The sequence below is a fragment of the Falco rusticolus genome, chromosome 8 (genome assembly GCF_015220075.1).
Source record: "Falco rusticolus isolate bFalRus1 chromosome 8, bFalRus1.pri, whole genome shotgun sequence".
Taxonomy (NCBI): Eukaryota; Metazoa; Chordata; class Aves; order Falconiformes; family Falconidae; genus Falco; species Falco rusticolus.
In genome coordinates this window covers 29,849,423-29,866,765 of record NC_051194.1, presented here as the reverse complement: position 1 = coordinate 29,866,765, position 17,343 = coordinate 29,849,423, and the positions used below count along the sequence as shown (strand labels likewise).

The following is a 17,343-nucleotide window of genomic DNA, read 5'->3' as shown; positions in this document are numbered from 1 at the left end:
GTAACTTCAGAGTGGAAAAAGCAAATATGTCCAAAAGGCTCATATTTATACTTGTGCCTCATTTCAGGAGGTATTTTGCTGTTTGAAATTACTGTTACAATGGATATTTGCTTTACAAAGAATTTCACATACTTCCCATGAGTCAATCTTTGAGTGAGTTTTCTAACCTCTTTAAAATTGGATAAAATAGAGAGATAATGTAGAAGTCTCTCTCACCCTCTCTCTGTCAGAAGAAGGGAGAAACTGTGAATTCACTGCAAGCTGATGACATTGGAGTTTTTTACATGTTGTAGAAAACAACAATTGTACATCATCTTTGTCCAAACTTGAGACTTTAAATGGTGTGTTTCTGGTTTGGATTTGAGTACACTTAAAAGTTGACCACAACTTTGGATTGGATCAATGTACACTCCCTGTAACGAGTTCAATTTCAAAAACCATGTGATTCTTGAAGTGAAAAGTTCTATTATATTTGATTTAATTTTTTTTTACCTCAACTAGTCAAGATAGAGCTGAAAGGTTTAAACACAACAACAGGCTTCCCTTCCTGCCTTGTTCTTACTAGAGCTAGTCTGGAGTGACAGCAGGCCATGCACAGTCATGTTTCTACCCTCTCACATCTGGCTGGCTGCAGCTCAGCTCCTTGCTTGACATTCTCAGTCCTCGCATGAGGTCTACGCTCCATGTTGTGGCTGTAACATTTGTCTCATACTGCGGTCCTTGGGTAGGCTCAGGCTCTGTCAGGGAGCAACTCTTCTTTTTCAGGCAGCTCTCCAGCCTGTTTTATTACAGGACTATAACACCTGAGAATACATAAACTCAAGAATAAACAACAGCAGTACTGTCCTGCACAAGCAGCTTTGATGGCGTGCCCTAGCGCTTATTCTTCGCTTTTAAAAGTCCTTTGAGGTTGCTCTGTAGCACATATGATGACTTCATTTTAATGTGTCCAGTTCAGTTCTAGGAGCTGCAAGAGAGTGGAACAAAATGGTTTTTTGAATGTTGTTTCTTTACAAGGAGTGAGGGAAAAGGGTTTTGGTGTTTGGGAGTTTTTATGCTTGGCAACTGTATGTGCCCACATTCAAATAACAGTCCAGGGTATGTAACAAAGTGTTTGGAACTCAACTTCTGTGCTTCATTAGAAAGGCAAGGACAGACTTGAAGGAACTGCAGAGAAAACTTTCCTATGGTGGCACTGGAGAGGTCCGGTTCAGAAAGCATCCTAATACTTTTATGCCGTCTTTCAGAGTTCTTAATGGCTTGTTCACAGTGTCATACCCTTCCTTAACTACACTGTCTTGTATAAGCAAGTATATCCTACTTTTTCAATCAAAGTTAGTGTGAGCCACAACTTTCTGTGCAGAATTGCAGGTTGTTTTGTAAATAACACCTGTTTGGGGGGGTTGTTTAACTACTGGTCTGGTGGCAGATAATAGCACAAGACAATATAGTAACGTTCATATCATTACTGTTCTGGAGATCCATTACAAAATTAAATCATGGGAGTGGGAGTATTGGATATTTTTGGTTGATTTTTTTTTTTTTTTTTTTTTGGCCGTAGTGGGCATTTAATAGATAGAAAAAATGCTATGAGTATAATAGTTGCATGTTTAATGTTGATAACTCTGACATACGACTTTCCTTTCCAGATTCTTGTTCATCTGGGGCTTTTGACAAAAGAATCTGGGTTCAAGATTGCAGAAAACGCATTTAGCGGTGGCCCACTTGGTGAATTAGTCCAGTGGAGTGATTTAATTACATCTCTCTACTTACTGGGCCATGACATCAGGATTTCAGCTTCACTGGCAGAGCTCAAGGAGTAAGGAGATTACTTTCACTTTTGAAACTGGAATACAAAAAAAAATGAATTGTGAACTCTTGATGCTGCTATTAACAGTATATAATTTCTTGAAGCATAAAATGGAAGTGGTAATTCACTAAACAGACGATAAGATTATTTTCATGAGCTAAGTATATGTGCTATGAAAAGGATAATATGTTTTCATTGTAGCTTCAGGCTCCTGAGACTTCATAAATGAATGTTGTAAAATTTAAACTAAGCAGCTTACTCTTTAACATTCCAGGTGCTTTAACCAGCTGCAATAGAAAATGTTACAAACTAGCATAATTCTGTGTCCTCTTCTTCAGTTTCTGATATACTTCACTCAGTATCTCATATTAAAACAAAGGTTTAAATCCTTTAAACATATTACTTTCAATGTGGTTAATTGCTTATGTTAGGTCAAGTTGCTACTTCACTCACCTTTGTCTTGTTTTGCATACTAGTTCAGCATGAGGCATAAAACATCTGTTTTAAGCTTGAGCACATATGTTTATTATAAAAAAAACCCAAAAGCCACAGAAAAACCATGACAGCATCATTTTATAGAGAGCTCTACCATAAAGCTGTCAATAGAAGTCAGAAATTATTTCACATCATTTCAAAGTACACTGTTTTTAAACATTCCAACCACATTACTCTTGTGTTTAAACTAGATGAGGTGTTTAGTGGAAATTAGCACTTTACTGATGAATAAATACTTTTTTAATAAATGCTGAGCATCTTTAGCATTTGAATGTTCTTACATGGTGCCTGATTTGGCAAAAATAAGAGTAAAGCTTTTTTGGAAAGGCAAATTATTGGTATGAATAGTATTACAGCATCTATTCAAGGTATTTGAAAAGTAATACTTTTCCATATTCCTTCTTTTTTTGTTCAGGATTATGAAGAAGGTTGTAGGTAACAGATCTGGCTGCCCTACCCAGGGGGATAAAGTTGTAGAACTCATTTACATTGATATTGTGGGACTCACTCAGTTTAAGAAAACCCTTGGTCCATCATGGGTACATTACCAGTAAGTATAACACTTATTTGAACTCTTGGCTGCTTTGTTAAAGAGGTTTTGTTGAATAACACCTGTCAAAATACTGAGGCTTTTTTTTCACATGAATGTGAATGTATTTAAAAGTAAGAATGTGGTTCTCTGCTGTCTTTCACTGTTAGGAATAAAGGGTCTGTTACCTGTTTGTTGCATACCATCTTTATCCCCCTCGGCAAGTTTGGGATTCTTAGATGCAAGCATTTTTAATCTTAATGACTTAGATTATCTTGTTGAGTCATCATCTTTGCCTTTCCTTCCATCCCTTCCTTACAGACCTCCCCCACCCGTTTTGTTCTGTAAATTACTAGATGAGCTGAGAGATATTGGATTTTGCTGTTTAGTTGGAATACCAAAGGCATGTTTTGCTTGTCAGTGTTTGTAGCCATACTGGACTGATGATGATGGAGATTTATCTGTTCTGATTGTATTGCCCAACAGCCAGAGTGCAATTTTTTCGGTTCCATCCCTGAAGATGCTGGGAAGACAATTGTCGGGGTGGATCTAAAGAATAAACTGCAGTTGTTGTTACTACTGTAACCTGTAAACATCTTTTGATTAGAAGTGGAAGATGGTGATCACGATAAATTACTTTGTACAGCCTTCTTAATGTCTGCAGTTTTAAACCCCATTTCTTTTTGTCAATAACGTTAAATCAGCAAGCCTCCCATGTGTTGTACAAATACATACCAGCATAAATAAAACCAAATCTAAATTACTGGCTTTGATTTTTCTATACCTAATTGAATTAGCTGTGTTTCATGATCCATAAAGTCCAGTAAATCCTACTTGAAGGAAGGTATTGAAAGGTGTTCACTGCAGGCAGAAAATATTCTCTCAACCTCAGGATTTTCTAGAGCATTGGATCTTTTCAGCATAATTTTAAATCAGAGTACTGTGATCAGTGTTGCAGATTAGATTACTCTTAATCTCTTTTTTGAAGCAGAGGAGTAAACGGATTTTCTGGTTTTTAGGAGCCAGCTAATAAAGATAATCCCATTTTCCACTGGGCTACAGTTGATTGTCTGTCTGCCAGATGTAATTGTCACTAGGCGATCATATATAGTATTGTGGCCATGATATAAAACCATACTTATAAATTTAAAATGTTTCTTCCCTTTCGCTTTGAATTTCCTATTTAGTATATTCCATAATGAAGATACAGAAATACCCCATGATATTGAGATTATTAGTTAAGGTCTTCAATTTTTCTTGTTTATCTGAAGTTGTCCATCTCTTTTTCATCGATTCCTAATTTGTGATAATGACTGACTTTTTCTGGTTTAGGAGAGCAGAATTAAATTTAACTCCAAATAAATATCTTCGGTAGTATAGGAGGTTTTGTTAGGCTTTTGAAGAAAAACATTTCTTAATGCCTCTATTCTGCAATATTGGATTTCATAGGATAGAAGGGGACCTTATGTAGTCCATAGGCTTGCTGAAAAGTAGATCAGATTTATTTGTCTTTATAGAGAATTTTTTGCCTAATCTTTTACTGAAGACTGGGAAAGATATCCCAGCCATTGTTTTATATTGTTAAGCTTTTCTTTAAAGTGCTTTTCTAGGCCTGATTTCTTGCAAACTGCCCATTAATGCTTATTCTAATATGATGCTGGGGAATAAATTACTTACTTCCCCTCTCTGCCAGCCTCTAGAATGTCTTACATACTGCTTTTCCTTCGTTTGCTTTTCTTTAAAATGAATTCGGGGGTTTGGATCATCATTTATATTTCAGATTTTGTACACCTTTGTAGACCTTTCATCAAACTTGTTGCATTTGTTAGCAACCTCTGTCATTACTTGATACTTTCTCTCAAGTTCAGTGTGCAAAACTGGATCCAGAGTCTAGCAGAGACTACCAGAATTGATTAGAGCAGAAAAATTAATTCATAGCTTTGTACATGCTATCTCCTGTTTCAGAATCCTCTTGCAGTGATTTTTTTCTCACAATCATGAGTTATCTCATAAATTTTGTTATCAAAATATTTTTAAGTTAGAACTAGTAAGTCCAGTCATAATTATATTGTTTTAATTCATTCCAGTAAAATAAACATTATCACAAATAAAGCTGCCTTATAGCTCTTACTCTTTACAGACTTTGCTTTCTCACTCAGTTATATTTAATGTCAATAGGAGTAATTCTTTATCTTGAAATAAGTGTTTTGCTTTCTGCCATATAGTTTTTCAGCAGACATATGCAGGTCAGCTCAGTCTGGTTTATGCAGACCAGACTCAAATACAAATACACTAAAACTTGTTTATTCACTTCTGATCAGAATAGAGTGGTAGAATAAACCTCTGCCTTCAGAACAGTCTCTTGGTAAGTGCTGTATATAATCTTTGTGAGTGAATTTGAGCCCTGAGGAAATTTTTGGTAATTGCAAATCAGGTTTCTAGAATTGCTAGCTCAAAAGAATGACCCTGCTGCTCTGAGGCGTATTTCTGAACAACTGACATACTGATTTGTACGTCTGAGATCTGTAGCACCAGTGATTCTTGGTAGTACGTGCTTTATCTGTGGTATAATTGGTACTGTAAATAGCATGAATATAGCAAAACAGTTTTCATCTTTGAGTGCACCTTATTTTTCAGGCAGAGCAGAAGAATGCCTGGACATGCCATATTTTTCAGTTCTGAAGTCTGGATATTTGAATGCAGTTTATGTGCAATGAAGCAACATAAAAATTAGTAGCTTAATATAGTTTGAGAAGTGCAGCTCATTGCCTTTCTTAGCACCTGCATCCTCCATACAGCACATAAGAATCTGGTATTTTTTTCATTTTTCTGCAGTCTCTCTAGCAATGACTCATTCCCATATGCCAAGAATCCAACTGGCTTTATTCTTGAAATAAATTAACATGACAGCTATCCTGAAAAATGAGCAACATTCCTGCTTCTTACATGTTCTCTAGAATTCATCTGTTTTAGGAGGGTTATTTTCTGATGAAGTTTTTACATATTTTTTTTTTTACATTTTAAATGCAAGTATTGAGTGGCCGGAAAGTTAATGTATATGTCTGCAAGGATTTCCATAGGCAGATATGAGCTGCTCATGATCTCAGCAGACTGGACACAAGCCAAAACAACCTGGAGTCCATGTATCTGAACCATGCCTGAGCTCAGTGTACGTACAGAGCTTCCGAACTAGAACTGTTTGGGTTTTGACCAGCTTGCTCCCAGGAAGATGACTGCAGCCACTGGCATATATGTACCCTGTATTTAACAGTTTATCCTGGCATAAGGACTAGTTGCTGACAGCTATGGGTGCTGTTGGACCCTAGCATTGCTTGTTTAAACAAATGTGAATTATACGTAGAGAAAAATTACAGCCTCAGGTGGGAGAAGGATATGAAAAAATGTGTAAAAATACTTCCACTGGAACAGCTCAGTTAAGATGTGGTTGCGCCCAATATTTATGGAAAAACACTGACTTATAAAACGGTGAATCCTGGGTTACTTTTGTCTAATTTTTTTTCTGTAAGTCCAAAAATTGTCACTTCCAATAGGCTAGAAACATCCATATTGAAGTCTTCTTTCTTCTATAAGCAGTTTGCTACCCACCAATCCTCTTTTTAATTAGTCAGTGAATAAACTAATCAGTCTCACACCAATTCCAAGGCATGCTGTAATTTTCTGCAACTTCACTGCTAAAGCTAAGTGACATTTTAGGAAGGAAGGGGGAATGAAGCGAAAAACTGAAGTTAAAATCACACAAAATTAACAATTTTATTTAAAATATATCACTGATTTACAAAAACCCAAAATACTGTTTTGCCATTTTCAAAATGAATTATTTCACTTTAGAAATGCTAAAGCATTGTATGCAAAATCAAACTTTTTGTTTTACAGTAGTTCAATTGAAAGAGATGTAAACCACCAAGTGAAACAAATGGAGAATATAGTACTTGGGCAGACAGTTGAGGTGTTCCTACATATGCTAAAATATCAGTTCAGCATAATTGGCATTAATTACACTCATTTCTAAATTTAAAGTCTTCATCAGTTACTTTCTGCTGCATTTCAGAGATTAGGTTCACCATTTGAACCTTTGATCTGTACTCCAGTTTCTGCACAGACTTGCACTTTCTGCTGTGATTTTTTTTTCCGACTGACTTTATGCCTGAATCATACAAATATGTTTTGTTTTCCCTGCTTTCCTGTGTAGCCTCGTTTCGGTTGCATCACATTTCCTGTCCTGCTTCAGAGACCCTGTGTGTATTGAACATAGTTACGTGTATCCCTATGAACAATTAGTGCTAGGTACCTTACACCTGACTACAGGAAAAAGAGAGGAAACAAAGCACTTGGAGGTGATCATGTGGGATGTATTGCTCCTTACGTATGTAATTTGACAAACTCCACTAATGTTACAGTTTTTCAGTAGCTTTCACCCATTTTTCATTCCCCTGTACTCAAGTACTTGGCCAAAAGCAGTATGTTTGATAAGAATTTTGTTTTAAGGCTTGCCAAGAAATAAGAGGGTTTTCATTACTGAATGATTCATCAGTGCAGAAGTTGTTTCAGTCCTGCTGGAGTATTTTGTATGATGCAGAGATAATTGCCACTGTTGTAAAATATTTTCATTGAGAACAGTTGACATAAAACACTGCACAGAAACTGATCTGTCAGCTTTGTTGTTTGGTGAATCATAATGTGTTGTGTATTTTTACTTTCTTTTTATTTGAAAGATCTCTGTGAAGCTTAAAAAAAAGTAAATTTGTTCTATTTGTACTTTCAAATACAAAGGTGGCATTTCATAGAAGAGTTTAAAAGGTGCTGGGTTTGGGCTTTTTTCTATTTCCCAATTTAGTAGATACTTTAGAGAAAGGAGCAATGCACAAGAAATACATAAATGTATTTTTGGGACTAAATTCTTTCATCTTTTAAAGCTGAAAAATGGGTGGATGTCAGTTCTTTCACCTTTGGGGAGCTAAAATTTTTCACATTTTAGAGTAAAGATCCTGGTGTTTTACTGAACAGAATGTGTATGGGCTTGGAGCACAGGAAGTGTTGAAGACTGGGAAATAGAGCCATTTGTAATAGTAACTTCTGCAGCTATGTCCCGTCTCTGCCACCTGTGAGGTTGTGTTTCTTCCTTAGCAAGTGTTACAAGCCCAGTGAAACAATATGCAGTGATAACAGTTCACGTCTTTATAACATAGTGGCGTATGATGTAAGAACGCATCCTATATATATATGTTTCCTGAAAATTCTGTTTGTGGAGAGCTGAAGAATGGTAGGGTCAGCAGCTTTGGAGCCATATAATCCAGTTCATTTGCAGTGGAGCCAACGGTCAGTATGATGGCCATAAAGTTCCTGTCCAAGCCATATCAAAGGTTTGGCAGGCTGCATTTTGGAACATAACTTCTAGAATCTGTATGCTAGAATGTGTTCCGCTTTCTTCATACTGAGACTTTTTGTGCCTTTCATGTACTGTAGGCCCTTTTTTAAAAGGAGCCGCTCATAAGTGGAGTAATTTTTTTCCAAGGAATTAATACAAGTCTAAATAAAGGACTGAGTGTTATTCTCTCATCCCAGACCATTTGTAATCCAATGCCAAGCTTTCTTTCAGTTGTAGACTGGTTGTTGCAGACGTTTGACTTTTATATTGTTGCTTTAGAAGTCTGTGACAGAATGTTTCATAAATAGATAAGTGGTCTGTCTGATGGCAAGCGTTCAGCAAATTAAACTGTCTTCAGTGCTTCTCCAGTAGGTGCAATTGACCCCAAAGCCAGAACCTGGAGACTAAATACAGTTGTCTAAAGACAAAGTACTAGCCTGCTCTGATCTTCCTGGCCTGTGGCCCTTGGCTGTTGCATGTGATTGTGTGGTAATGGGTGAGAACGTTAGAAAACAGATGAAGAATCTTCTCTTCTGCCTAAATTTGACTTCAGAGCCCTAGGAATGTAGGTAACCGCAGTAGCATTCCTATAAGCTCTACTTGGACGTTGAAGCATAACTTCATTCTGTAAGAACAAAGAAACCCAAAAGAAGCTCGAGGGCTGCTATTTGAATGTCTGATATATCCTTGAATTTGCTGATTGTAATGTCTTTGTGAATGTAATATGAACAGAAATGTCTGGCGTGAAAATGTACCTTTGGTTTATAAGTCATCCACAGTTGCAAACAAAACCAAAACACCTCCTCTTAATTATCACAACTATGTATGTATACACATACATGCACATACAATACACATTACGTATACATATGCATGTGTACCTAAGTAAATTATTTTTTTCTTTCAGGTGTATGCTAAGAGTTCTGGATTCCTTTGGAACTGAACCAGAGTTTAACCATGCCCATTATGCCCAGTCTAAAGGCCACAAGACACCATGGGGAAAGTGGAACCTTAATCCACAGCAGTTTTATACAATGTTCCGTAAGTATCTCTGTGTTTAGAAATAATTTGGAGCCTTAAAAAGAAATGCTGTCATTGAGAAGAATTTTTGTGTTATGAAAGACAAGTTCATGGTTTAAGAAAATGCAGCTGCCAAGTGGGCAGAATCATAGGTGTCAGTAAGTGTCTGTAGACTGTGCAAAAGCTCTATTGTGGTTCCATTCAGCAATCGGGAAATAAAAATATCAACGTAATATAAATAATGGCAGGGAACTTTATTCTCAGAGTACCAGCGGAAAGTGGTGATTGTCTTTTCCTTTAAGTGTCATTGAGTTTGCTTTTGTTAGTTTTGCCTTCTCAATCCCATTAAGGAGCAATAGGTTTTTCAGGAACTTGTTAGACTGCGTTTTTATAAACTGCACTCCTGCTTTTCATCATGTTAAACTGAAGTTTCTAACTATGTTGTTGTATTTCTGCTTTTTCCCTCAACGACTGAGCAGCACAACTCTTTTGCTTTTTCTTTGCATTGAAGATTAATAAACTAAGACTCTACAAAAAATTTTTTTGTGTATACTTTTTGTTGATTTCTTTAAATTTTCACCTAGCCTATTTTTATGTTATGAGCATTCATCCTGAAGTGAACTGATCCACATTTATTTGCCAGCAGTGCACAAAGCTATTGAAAGATAAGTAGTAAATTTCAGCATTGCTGAAGATCTTTGAAGCATCATTAAATATCTTCCAAAAAGTCCTAAAAAAGAAACAGAACACAAAAAACTATAAATTCTGTATAAATTGGGTCAGATTAAATGGTCACTGTGACCTGCTTTAGCTCTAGTCTTTGACTTCACGGCACTATGTTTTAGAATCAGAGGATCTTTCTCTTGCATGTTGCAGTTTGTTCTCTCTGAAAGGTGCAGAAAGATTCACTACTGACATGCTTGCTTGAGAATTAAGTGAGGCTTAAGAAAGAGAGAAGTGCATGCTGTTGTGTGCAGCAACTTCTCAGCCCAAGTCTGTAAAGAAGCACATCATGGTGACCAGCTTGACCTCCAAAGTTTGGTGATGGTCCCTGTCCGAGACTAAGGCCAGGGCATGCACTGTTCTCTCTCATCAGACTTCATAGTCAAGCCTTTCAAACTTTTCTGCTTTTCATAGCAGAATTATACATGCTGCTGTCTGGTTGACATGCTTTTGATTTCAGTTGCCCTGTAAAATTCTTGAGAGAGGCATATTTTGTCTGTCAACATTTGCTGTTCAAGTTTTTCCAGAGAAATATAAGTGAAGGTTGTTCAAAAGATAAAACACTGCATTCACGGTTGTTCCGAAGCAAGTAACAAAACATGTGGTGGGGAAATGTGACTTGGAAGTGGTTACAGAGTTTGTGTCTGGACATTAGTAAGCAGAGCTTGTTCTGTATCCACATGGTTTGCTAATATTTATTGGTTTATGTCCTAAATGGAAAAGGAGCCAAAAGCTCAATCGTGCTGTATTTAAGTAGTCCAGCTGTTGGGAAATTTCTGTGTGAGGTCCTGTTCAAGACAGCACCAAGGGTGATGATGCACTTCAGGAAAATAGTTGCGTGAATGCTTGTGGTACAGCTGTGTGCTCTGTGTGTGCACTCCTCAATCCCACTCCATGAAATGCAGAAGAAAATAAATCTTCGCTATAGAGAGCTCTACTGTGGCAGTATAGACTGCTGTTACAGTCTCTTGTTCAGAGCAAATCACTTCATAAAGAATTTTCAGAGGAGTATGACTGTATTGGAATTTGAATAAATAATCGTTTCCAGTTTTTACTACTAGAAATGACTGTGGGTTTTCCTTTGCAGGCGAAGTGGTAAATAGATTGCAGGCAAACTCATTCTGAAGCACGAGTGAAGGATTTTGCTTCTTTTTGTACTAGATGCAGAAAAGTCAGCATGTTTTGTGATATTTGCAGTTTATTTTTTGGTTTTGTTCTCTGCTGCAAAGGTAGCACCATCTTTATGGAGTTGTGATTAAAAATGCGTGTTATGTGCATCAGTAAAGGTTTTATGACAGATGGGAACCCTGGACAGCTTCCCAAGATCCCCAGACTCTATTATGTTTGGAGAACTCTGATTATAAGGGCAGAAAATTATTACTGAGCAACAAGCAAGCCATATTCAAACCTGTGGCATATTACCAAATGCTTGACTGTTCACTGAGCTTTCCAGAAGCATGAGAGGGGTTTTTTTCCCCCTTTTAATGGGTTGTTGTTGTTGGGTTTTTTTATTTAAATTCTTTTGTGCAAAACAGCAGCACTGGTACTTCTAAAACTGCATGATATTGCTTAAAAATCCTTCTGAGTGCTTCCTGTCGGTGATGTTTGAGGCACTGAATTCCACCAGTTCCAAGTGCTAACTTTAACAAAGGTTTATTTTTCTTTTGAGTGTGTACTGCTTTGCCTCTCCATTGAATGCAGTCTCTCATCCAAAAATATGAAAGGATGGAAAAATGCCCCTTTTCAGGCATATTTGTAACGTGCCATTTGCTATGCTAAATTCTAAAAAGTCCTCGGGTCTAAGTGAGTGCCTAGCTGTTGCTGAGGCATTTTTTGGAAAAAGAGTAATTGTCATTGGAAAGACTAAATGTAATGGCAGAGGGAAGTGTACACTGTGTATGGTTTCTCTGTTCTACTGCATTATCCAGTTGGCCGATTTTCAGGAATCAAAAAGAAAACCCTCATAATTGCAACAGAATTTTATTTATTTTTATAACTCTTACTATAGGTTTAGCTCTGCATGTATCATAACTGCCCGCGACACATTGTCTTCGGTTGTTTTTTTGTTGTTTGTTTGAAATGTTTTTTAACTTAGCAAAATCTCCTTAGTAAGAAGTTGTCAGCTTGTATGCCAGAATTTGAGAGAGAGAGGCTTATAGAGGACATCCTAGCGTTTATTGTAGCCTATTACAATGTAAACTTGTGAGGCTGTGACACTTTTTAGAGGCACAAAAATCCCTCGTGTTGGAGAAATTTTTATGTAGTAGGGATGGACTTTTACCATTTTTACCTGAAGCCTTGAATATTGGGAGTCCGTCCCTGGAATTAAATACCCTGTCTACAAGAAGAAGGAAAAAAAAACCCCAAACCCAAAGCAACAAACCCCCTTAGTTTTAATGAGCCTATAGATAGGTATTTGTCTTTATAGGTGAGGAGAACAGTCACTGCTGGAAAAAGACTAACAGAGGCTAAAAATAAAATAGAAAACTAAGAGTAAATTACGTATCTTTTGCATGTACATGTTTTTTCTGGGAAGTGGATTAACAATTTTGCCAACTTCAGTTGTCATCTCTCAATATTTTATTAGATACATCTGAGTGAATTAGGCAGTAAAATTTGTATTCTGATCCGCATAGTGTGACTTTTGTAGGCTAGTAAGTAGCATGGATACGTAATACACAGCGGGTTGGGTGGTTGATGTTAGCTCTCAAGAAATTTACTAAAATGTATTTATGACATTGATCAACATACAGCTTTGTAAACAAGCATAAACCCAGGGCTTTTTCAAATTGTTGATAATGCATCTCTGAATTTGTCAAGCTGAATTTCTTCAGGTTCTCTTATCTCTAATAATAAAAAAGTGTAGCGCACAAAAATTCATTATTACTGGCCTCATTCCAGCTGCAGAATTTTTATTGTCAGCAACAAGCCAGCAAATAACTGCTTACTTCAGTAGACATGTGCAGCAGGACTTAAAATTAATACGAACTAATCTCGATAATAAAGCAAACAAATGTATCTCTCAGGATGAATGTGAAGGAAGTAATCTGTTGAATAATATGTTCCTTATACCTACTTTTCTGACAACATTCATTCTTTTGTGAATTACATTAACCGACAATTTAAAAGGTTTTGAATATGCTCTGTTTCTTGCAGCTCACACTCCAGATAACAGCTTCCTTGGCTTTGTGGTAGAGCAACATCTGAATTCCAGTGACATTAAACACATTAATGACATCAAAAGGCAGAATCAGTCTCTCGTTTACGGCAAAGTAGATAATTTCTGGAAGGTGAGTTTTCTATACTTACATACTTGGGCAAATTTATTTTGATCAATATAATAAAGCATAACTCTAAATTTAAAAGTATCCCTTCTCTCTAAATGGATTAAGTTCTTTTCTGAAAATAAAGATATTTAAGTAATTAAGTTGAATGTTTTGAAGTCTTTCTGATGAGGAAACTTCTGTCTAGATTGATGTGGATCCTTTGCTATTTATGTACACCGTTCTGATAGAATAATAAAAAAAATATCCTGATATTACAATAATTCTGGAAAAATGCAGAAGCTGTTAAAAATAGTGGGAAATGGATGGTGTCAGAAGCTTTGTGAACTTCAGTCATACGCAAATGTGTCTTTCAAGTATTTCTTTTCGTACGTTTGTACTACATTTTGAACTGAAAATTGTGTTTCACTAAAGACCCTAAAAGTGTTCAATCTCATTTTATCTCCCTGTAATAGTAGCAGAGTTTTGTTTCTGAAATACTGCAATTACTGTACTGTCTCCCATCTGCAGACAAGAGCTGCAGAATCACAACACGGAGGTCTGGTCATATTTTCGCCAGGTTAAGGTCCCATGTGTTGTTAAGCCCACAGTGGTCTGCTTTTTGTCCGCTGTCCTTTTCTGGAGCTCCTGCTTCCAGGCTGCCACACCTGGGAGCGTCTGCCTCATGCAGTTGTCAAAGAAAAGCCATTACTTACTGATAACTGGATTTCTTTCAAGTTACCTGTAGCTTTGTAAGCCCATATACTCTTTATGCCTTCCCTCATGCCTAAAAAACCCTTATTTTAAGCCTCCTATCAACTCAAAAAGGAAATGGTCAGTACATGCTATGCCATACATAGGACCAAACAGTATGACAGTACGAGAGCACCCATGTCTCACATTGTCTTTCTTTTTCTCTTCTTCGGTGTGAGAATATTGATCTTGCACAGTTTTCGAAAGCACAGAAGCAACATGTAGTCTGATGACTGTGATTATGCAGAACAAGTTCTTGAAAATGATAGCTACAAGTACAAATGGTCCATCTGTGAGAAAAACAAAACCTTAAGAGAAATGGAGAATGTTTTTTGTTGCCAGTGGTAGCAAAAAGGTAGAGCCGAATGCTTCTTGGCTACTGTGCTTAACAAGTATTCATGTTAGCTGTGCATGTTCAGTTGTGATCTCTCAGGTTTATGTTTGGGCTTACTGCACTCAGCTATGTACCGTGTCTTAAAAGGAAGGTTTGCTTTGCATCGTAGTCAATACTGTGACAGTTATTCTGTTTGGCTTATGGTATAGAAAGACATAGGATGCCCCCATCTGCAGTCTCTTCTGTCTGCAGAATGCCGGAGCAGAGCTGGGATCCTTTCATTTGAGTCTTTCTTTAGCTGAGGTTCTTGTACTTTTAGTTGCTGATCTCATTATCAGCCTCTCAGGAGCAGTTGCATGTAATAATGATCTCTACTTTGTGACCTGATTTGTAGTGCATATCAGCAGAACAGCCTGTTGAATAGTAGTTGGATATAAGGAACAAGATACTTGCTTAGTTACTAAGGGTTTTTTTCACTGACATAGATATCTTTCTCAGTTTATTCAGTCTGCATGAATTCAGAAATATGTATTAATAGCTTATGTGTCCAGAGGGGAGAACTGTGATTGCCTGGTCTGAGATTCTGTATGACACACAGCATGTTCATGGGCTGATTAAGACAAAGCCATGGCTTTTTGGAAAAGAATATCCAATCTTGATTTTTTAAATAGCACACTATGGAAATCCCACTACTTTCTCTGGTTAAATCCTTGAATAATTGCCTTCTCCCTGAAGACTTTGCATTATTTCTGGTACAGATTTCCAAACGGTAGTTTCCAGTCTTAGCAGCTGTTACAGACTTTGGCTACTCGACTGGTGATGTTTCTGTTCTGTTTCCCTGCAGGAATATATAGGTTGAGGTCAAAGTAACCTGTAGTCATCTCCTGAAAAGCCTCTATATGCTGAACCACTGAGAGCTTTGTGCTTTCCAATTCTTAAGTGTTCTCACGCGCCTGTTTTCTCTGAAATTCTTCAAGATTATTCACATTCCTCTTGAAATGTGAATGTTAGCAAAGGGCACATGTGCTGTCCAAGCACCAAATCGAAAGGAAACACTCTATGCATTGTTAGGCATATCCCCTTTTCACCATTAGGAGCTCATGTTTAGATGACTTCCCAAACAAAAGCCTTGTATCATTTTTTTTTTTAGGACTGCTGCTTTTCAAGTCACTGCTCCATTTCTATCAGTATTGCCCATCTTCTTTCTTCTAAGATGTACGACTTAATACCCGGCCATATTAAAATGATGACTGTATGTTTGCAACATCAAGCGCATTAAAACTGTAACTTGCAGATTGTAACTTCAGTCATGCCCATATGCACTGGTATATAAAGTGTAATCACTGCAGATAGGCTTGGTATCGGTGACAATGTGGGATGTCTTATCTGGAGTGATAAAATCCTATTCTTGTGATCAACAGAAAGCCTGAAGTAATCTTGTGTCTGTGTAATTTGCTTATTTCATGTTTCCTTCATTTTCCCTGTTCAGTGCTCTTTTCATCTGTCACCATGGCTTGTACATATCTTGTACAGAACCAGACTAATCTATTTATCCTGCTCCTTTTCTTTATATCGAACATGGCCAATTAACAAAAAGTGTAATCTCCACAGAATACACATGTCACTGCTAGATCTGATCAGTCATTAGAGAAGCACAATGTGGAGGGGAGAGCGTTCCAGTCCCCAGACTGAGGTGCTTTTGGGGAACAGCAGTTGCAAAGAAAGTGTTTGATTTTAAACCAAGCAGGCTGAAATGGGACTGAGGTATGCACAGGACCTTTCTCCCCGGTGGTGAGACTAGAATAGCTAACTGCCATCATGGTTTTATATAGCCATGGACATGGGTCATTTTCTGCATTTGGCTAGCTTGTAAAAAAAATAAAAAATAAGGCTGCCAAATTACTTGTAATTTCATCTTTGTTAGAAATCCCCATATTCCCAGCTCTGCTGCATGTCTGGGCAGAGTTGGTGACGCTAGCTCAGACCACCTCCTTAAACTGTGTACACTAACCAGGTTATTGTAGCTAGAAAATTATGGATTGCTTACAATGTTCTGTCTTCCCACATCATTCAATGGGGCTAAACTCTGGTCTGAACATGACAAGTAACAGTGGGAGGAATACAGTGATGACTTCTGTCAGCTCTGCCAAATAAGAAAAAGATGTGAGCCCATGGCCTCAGACCAGTGGCATTCATCCCGTATTACTGTGGGCAAGTCTGAGTACATCTTGCTGGAGGTCAGAAAGGTTGTAAGCTCAGAGACAGTAAGATACATCTTGTTTACTTCCCTCTGATAACTAAATCAGTCTAAAGTGGGTTGAGGATTACAAATAGGAGGCTCTAAAGAATTTTGCAACATTTCTAAAGGTTATTCTTAGAGGTAAACTGTTGAGGGCAACATTTCCCAAGTTTTGGATGTGTTATAATCAAAGGTTTTGGTTTTTCTCTGTGATTTCTGGCAGTACTAAAGAGTAAAGGGAGCCCTATCTCTCCCTAAGTGAAAAAGAAGGAATGAATAAAATGTGAGTGAAACCCAGAATGCTCTCCATTATCAAAATTGGCTTTAATTACAGCACATTTCAATTAAAAGGGAATGTTTGAAGCCTTTCATGTTGTCTTAGCTCCTGTTTCATTCTAAGCCTTTTCTTTGTTCTTCCTTCAGCTTCCTGTCATACTATTCCAATACGTCTGTCCTTGATCCTAGAAAGAGAGTCAAGATTACTTTTACACTATTTGCTATGTATTTTTTTGTAGGGTGCTGAGAGAAATCAGAATTTTGCTTGTATCAGAAAATAGCCGTAAATGCATAACATACAATTGTATGATGATTGCTGTAGTAGATTATATTACAGTGTATTCAAGTTGTCTTAAAAATACTGATATATTTAAAGCCAAAATAATGTGTGAGTTTGTTACTAATGCCACTTAACAAGATGGACATTCTTCTAAAATTTATGCTGTCTGCATAACAAGTTTGAAAACTCAGAAATGGGAGATGGTTACATTTAGCTTGTTCTCAACAGGAGAACA

General features: G+C 37.2%; 1 protein-coding gene across 2 annotated transcripts in view; it reads left to right on the top strand.

The window, feature by feature from the left end:
• MGAT5 (alpha-1,6-mannosylglycoprotein 6-beta-N-acetylglucosaminyltransferase) overlaps window positions 1-17,343 on the top strand; it is a 129,519-nt gene that overhangs the window by 82,931 nt on the left and 29,245 nt on the right. For both annotated transcript variants that reach the window (XM_037397296.1, XM_037397297.1), the window contains 4 exons: window positions 1,650-1,819; window positions 2,721-2,855; window positions 9,128-9,261; window positions 13,120-13,253. In XM_037397296.1, the coding sequence (XP_037253193.1) occupies window positions 1,650-1,819; window positions 2,721-2,855; window positions 9,128-9,261; window positions 13,120-13,253 (573 nt within the window). The remainder of the gene's footprint in view (window positions 1-1,649; window positions 1,820-2,720; window positions 2,856-9,127; window positions 9,262-13,119; window positions 13,254-17,343) is intronic.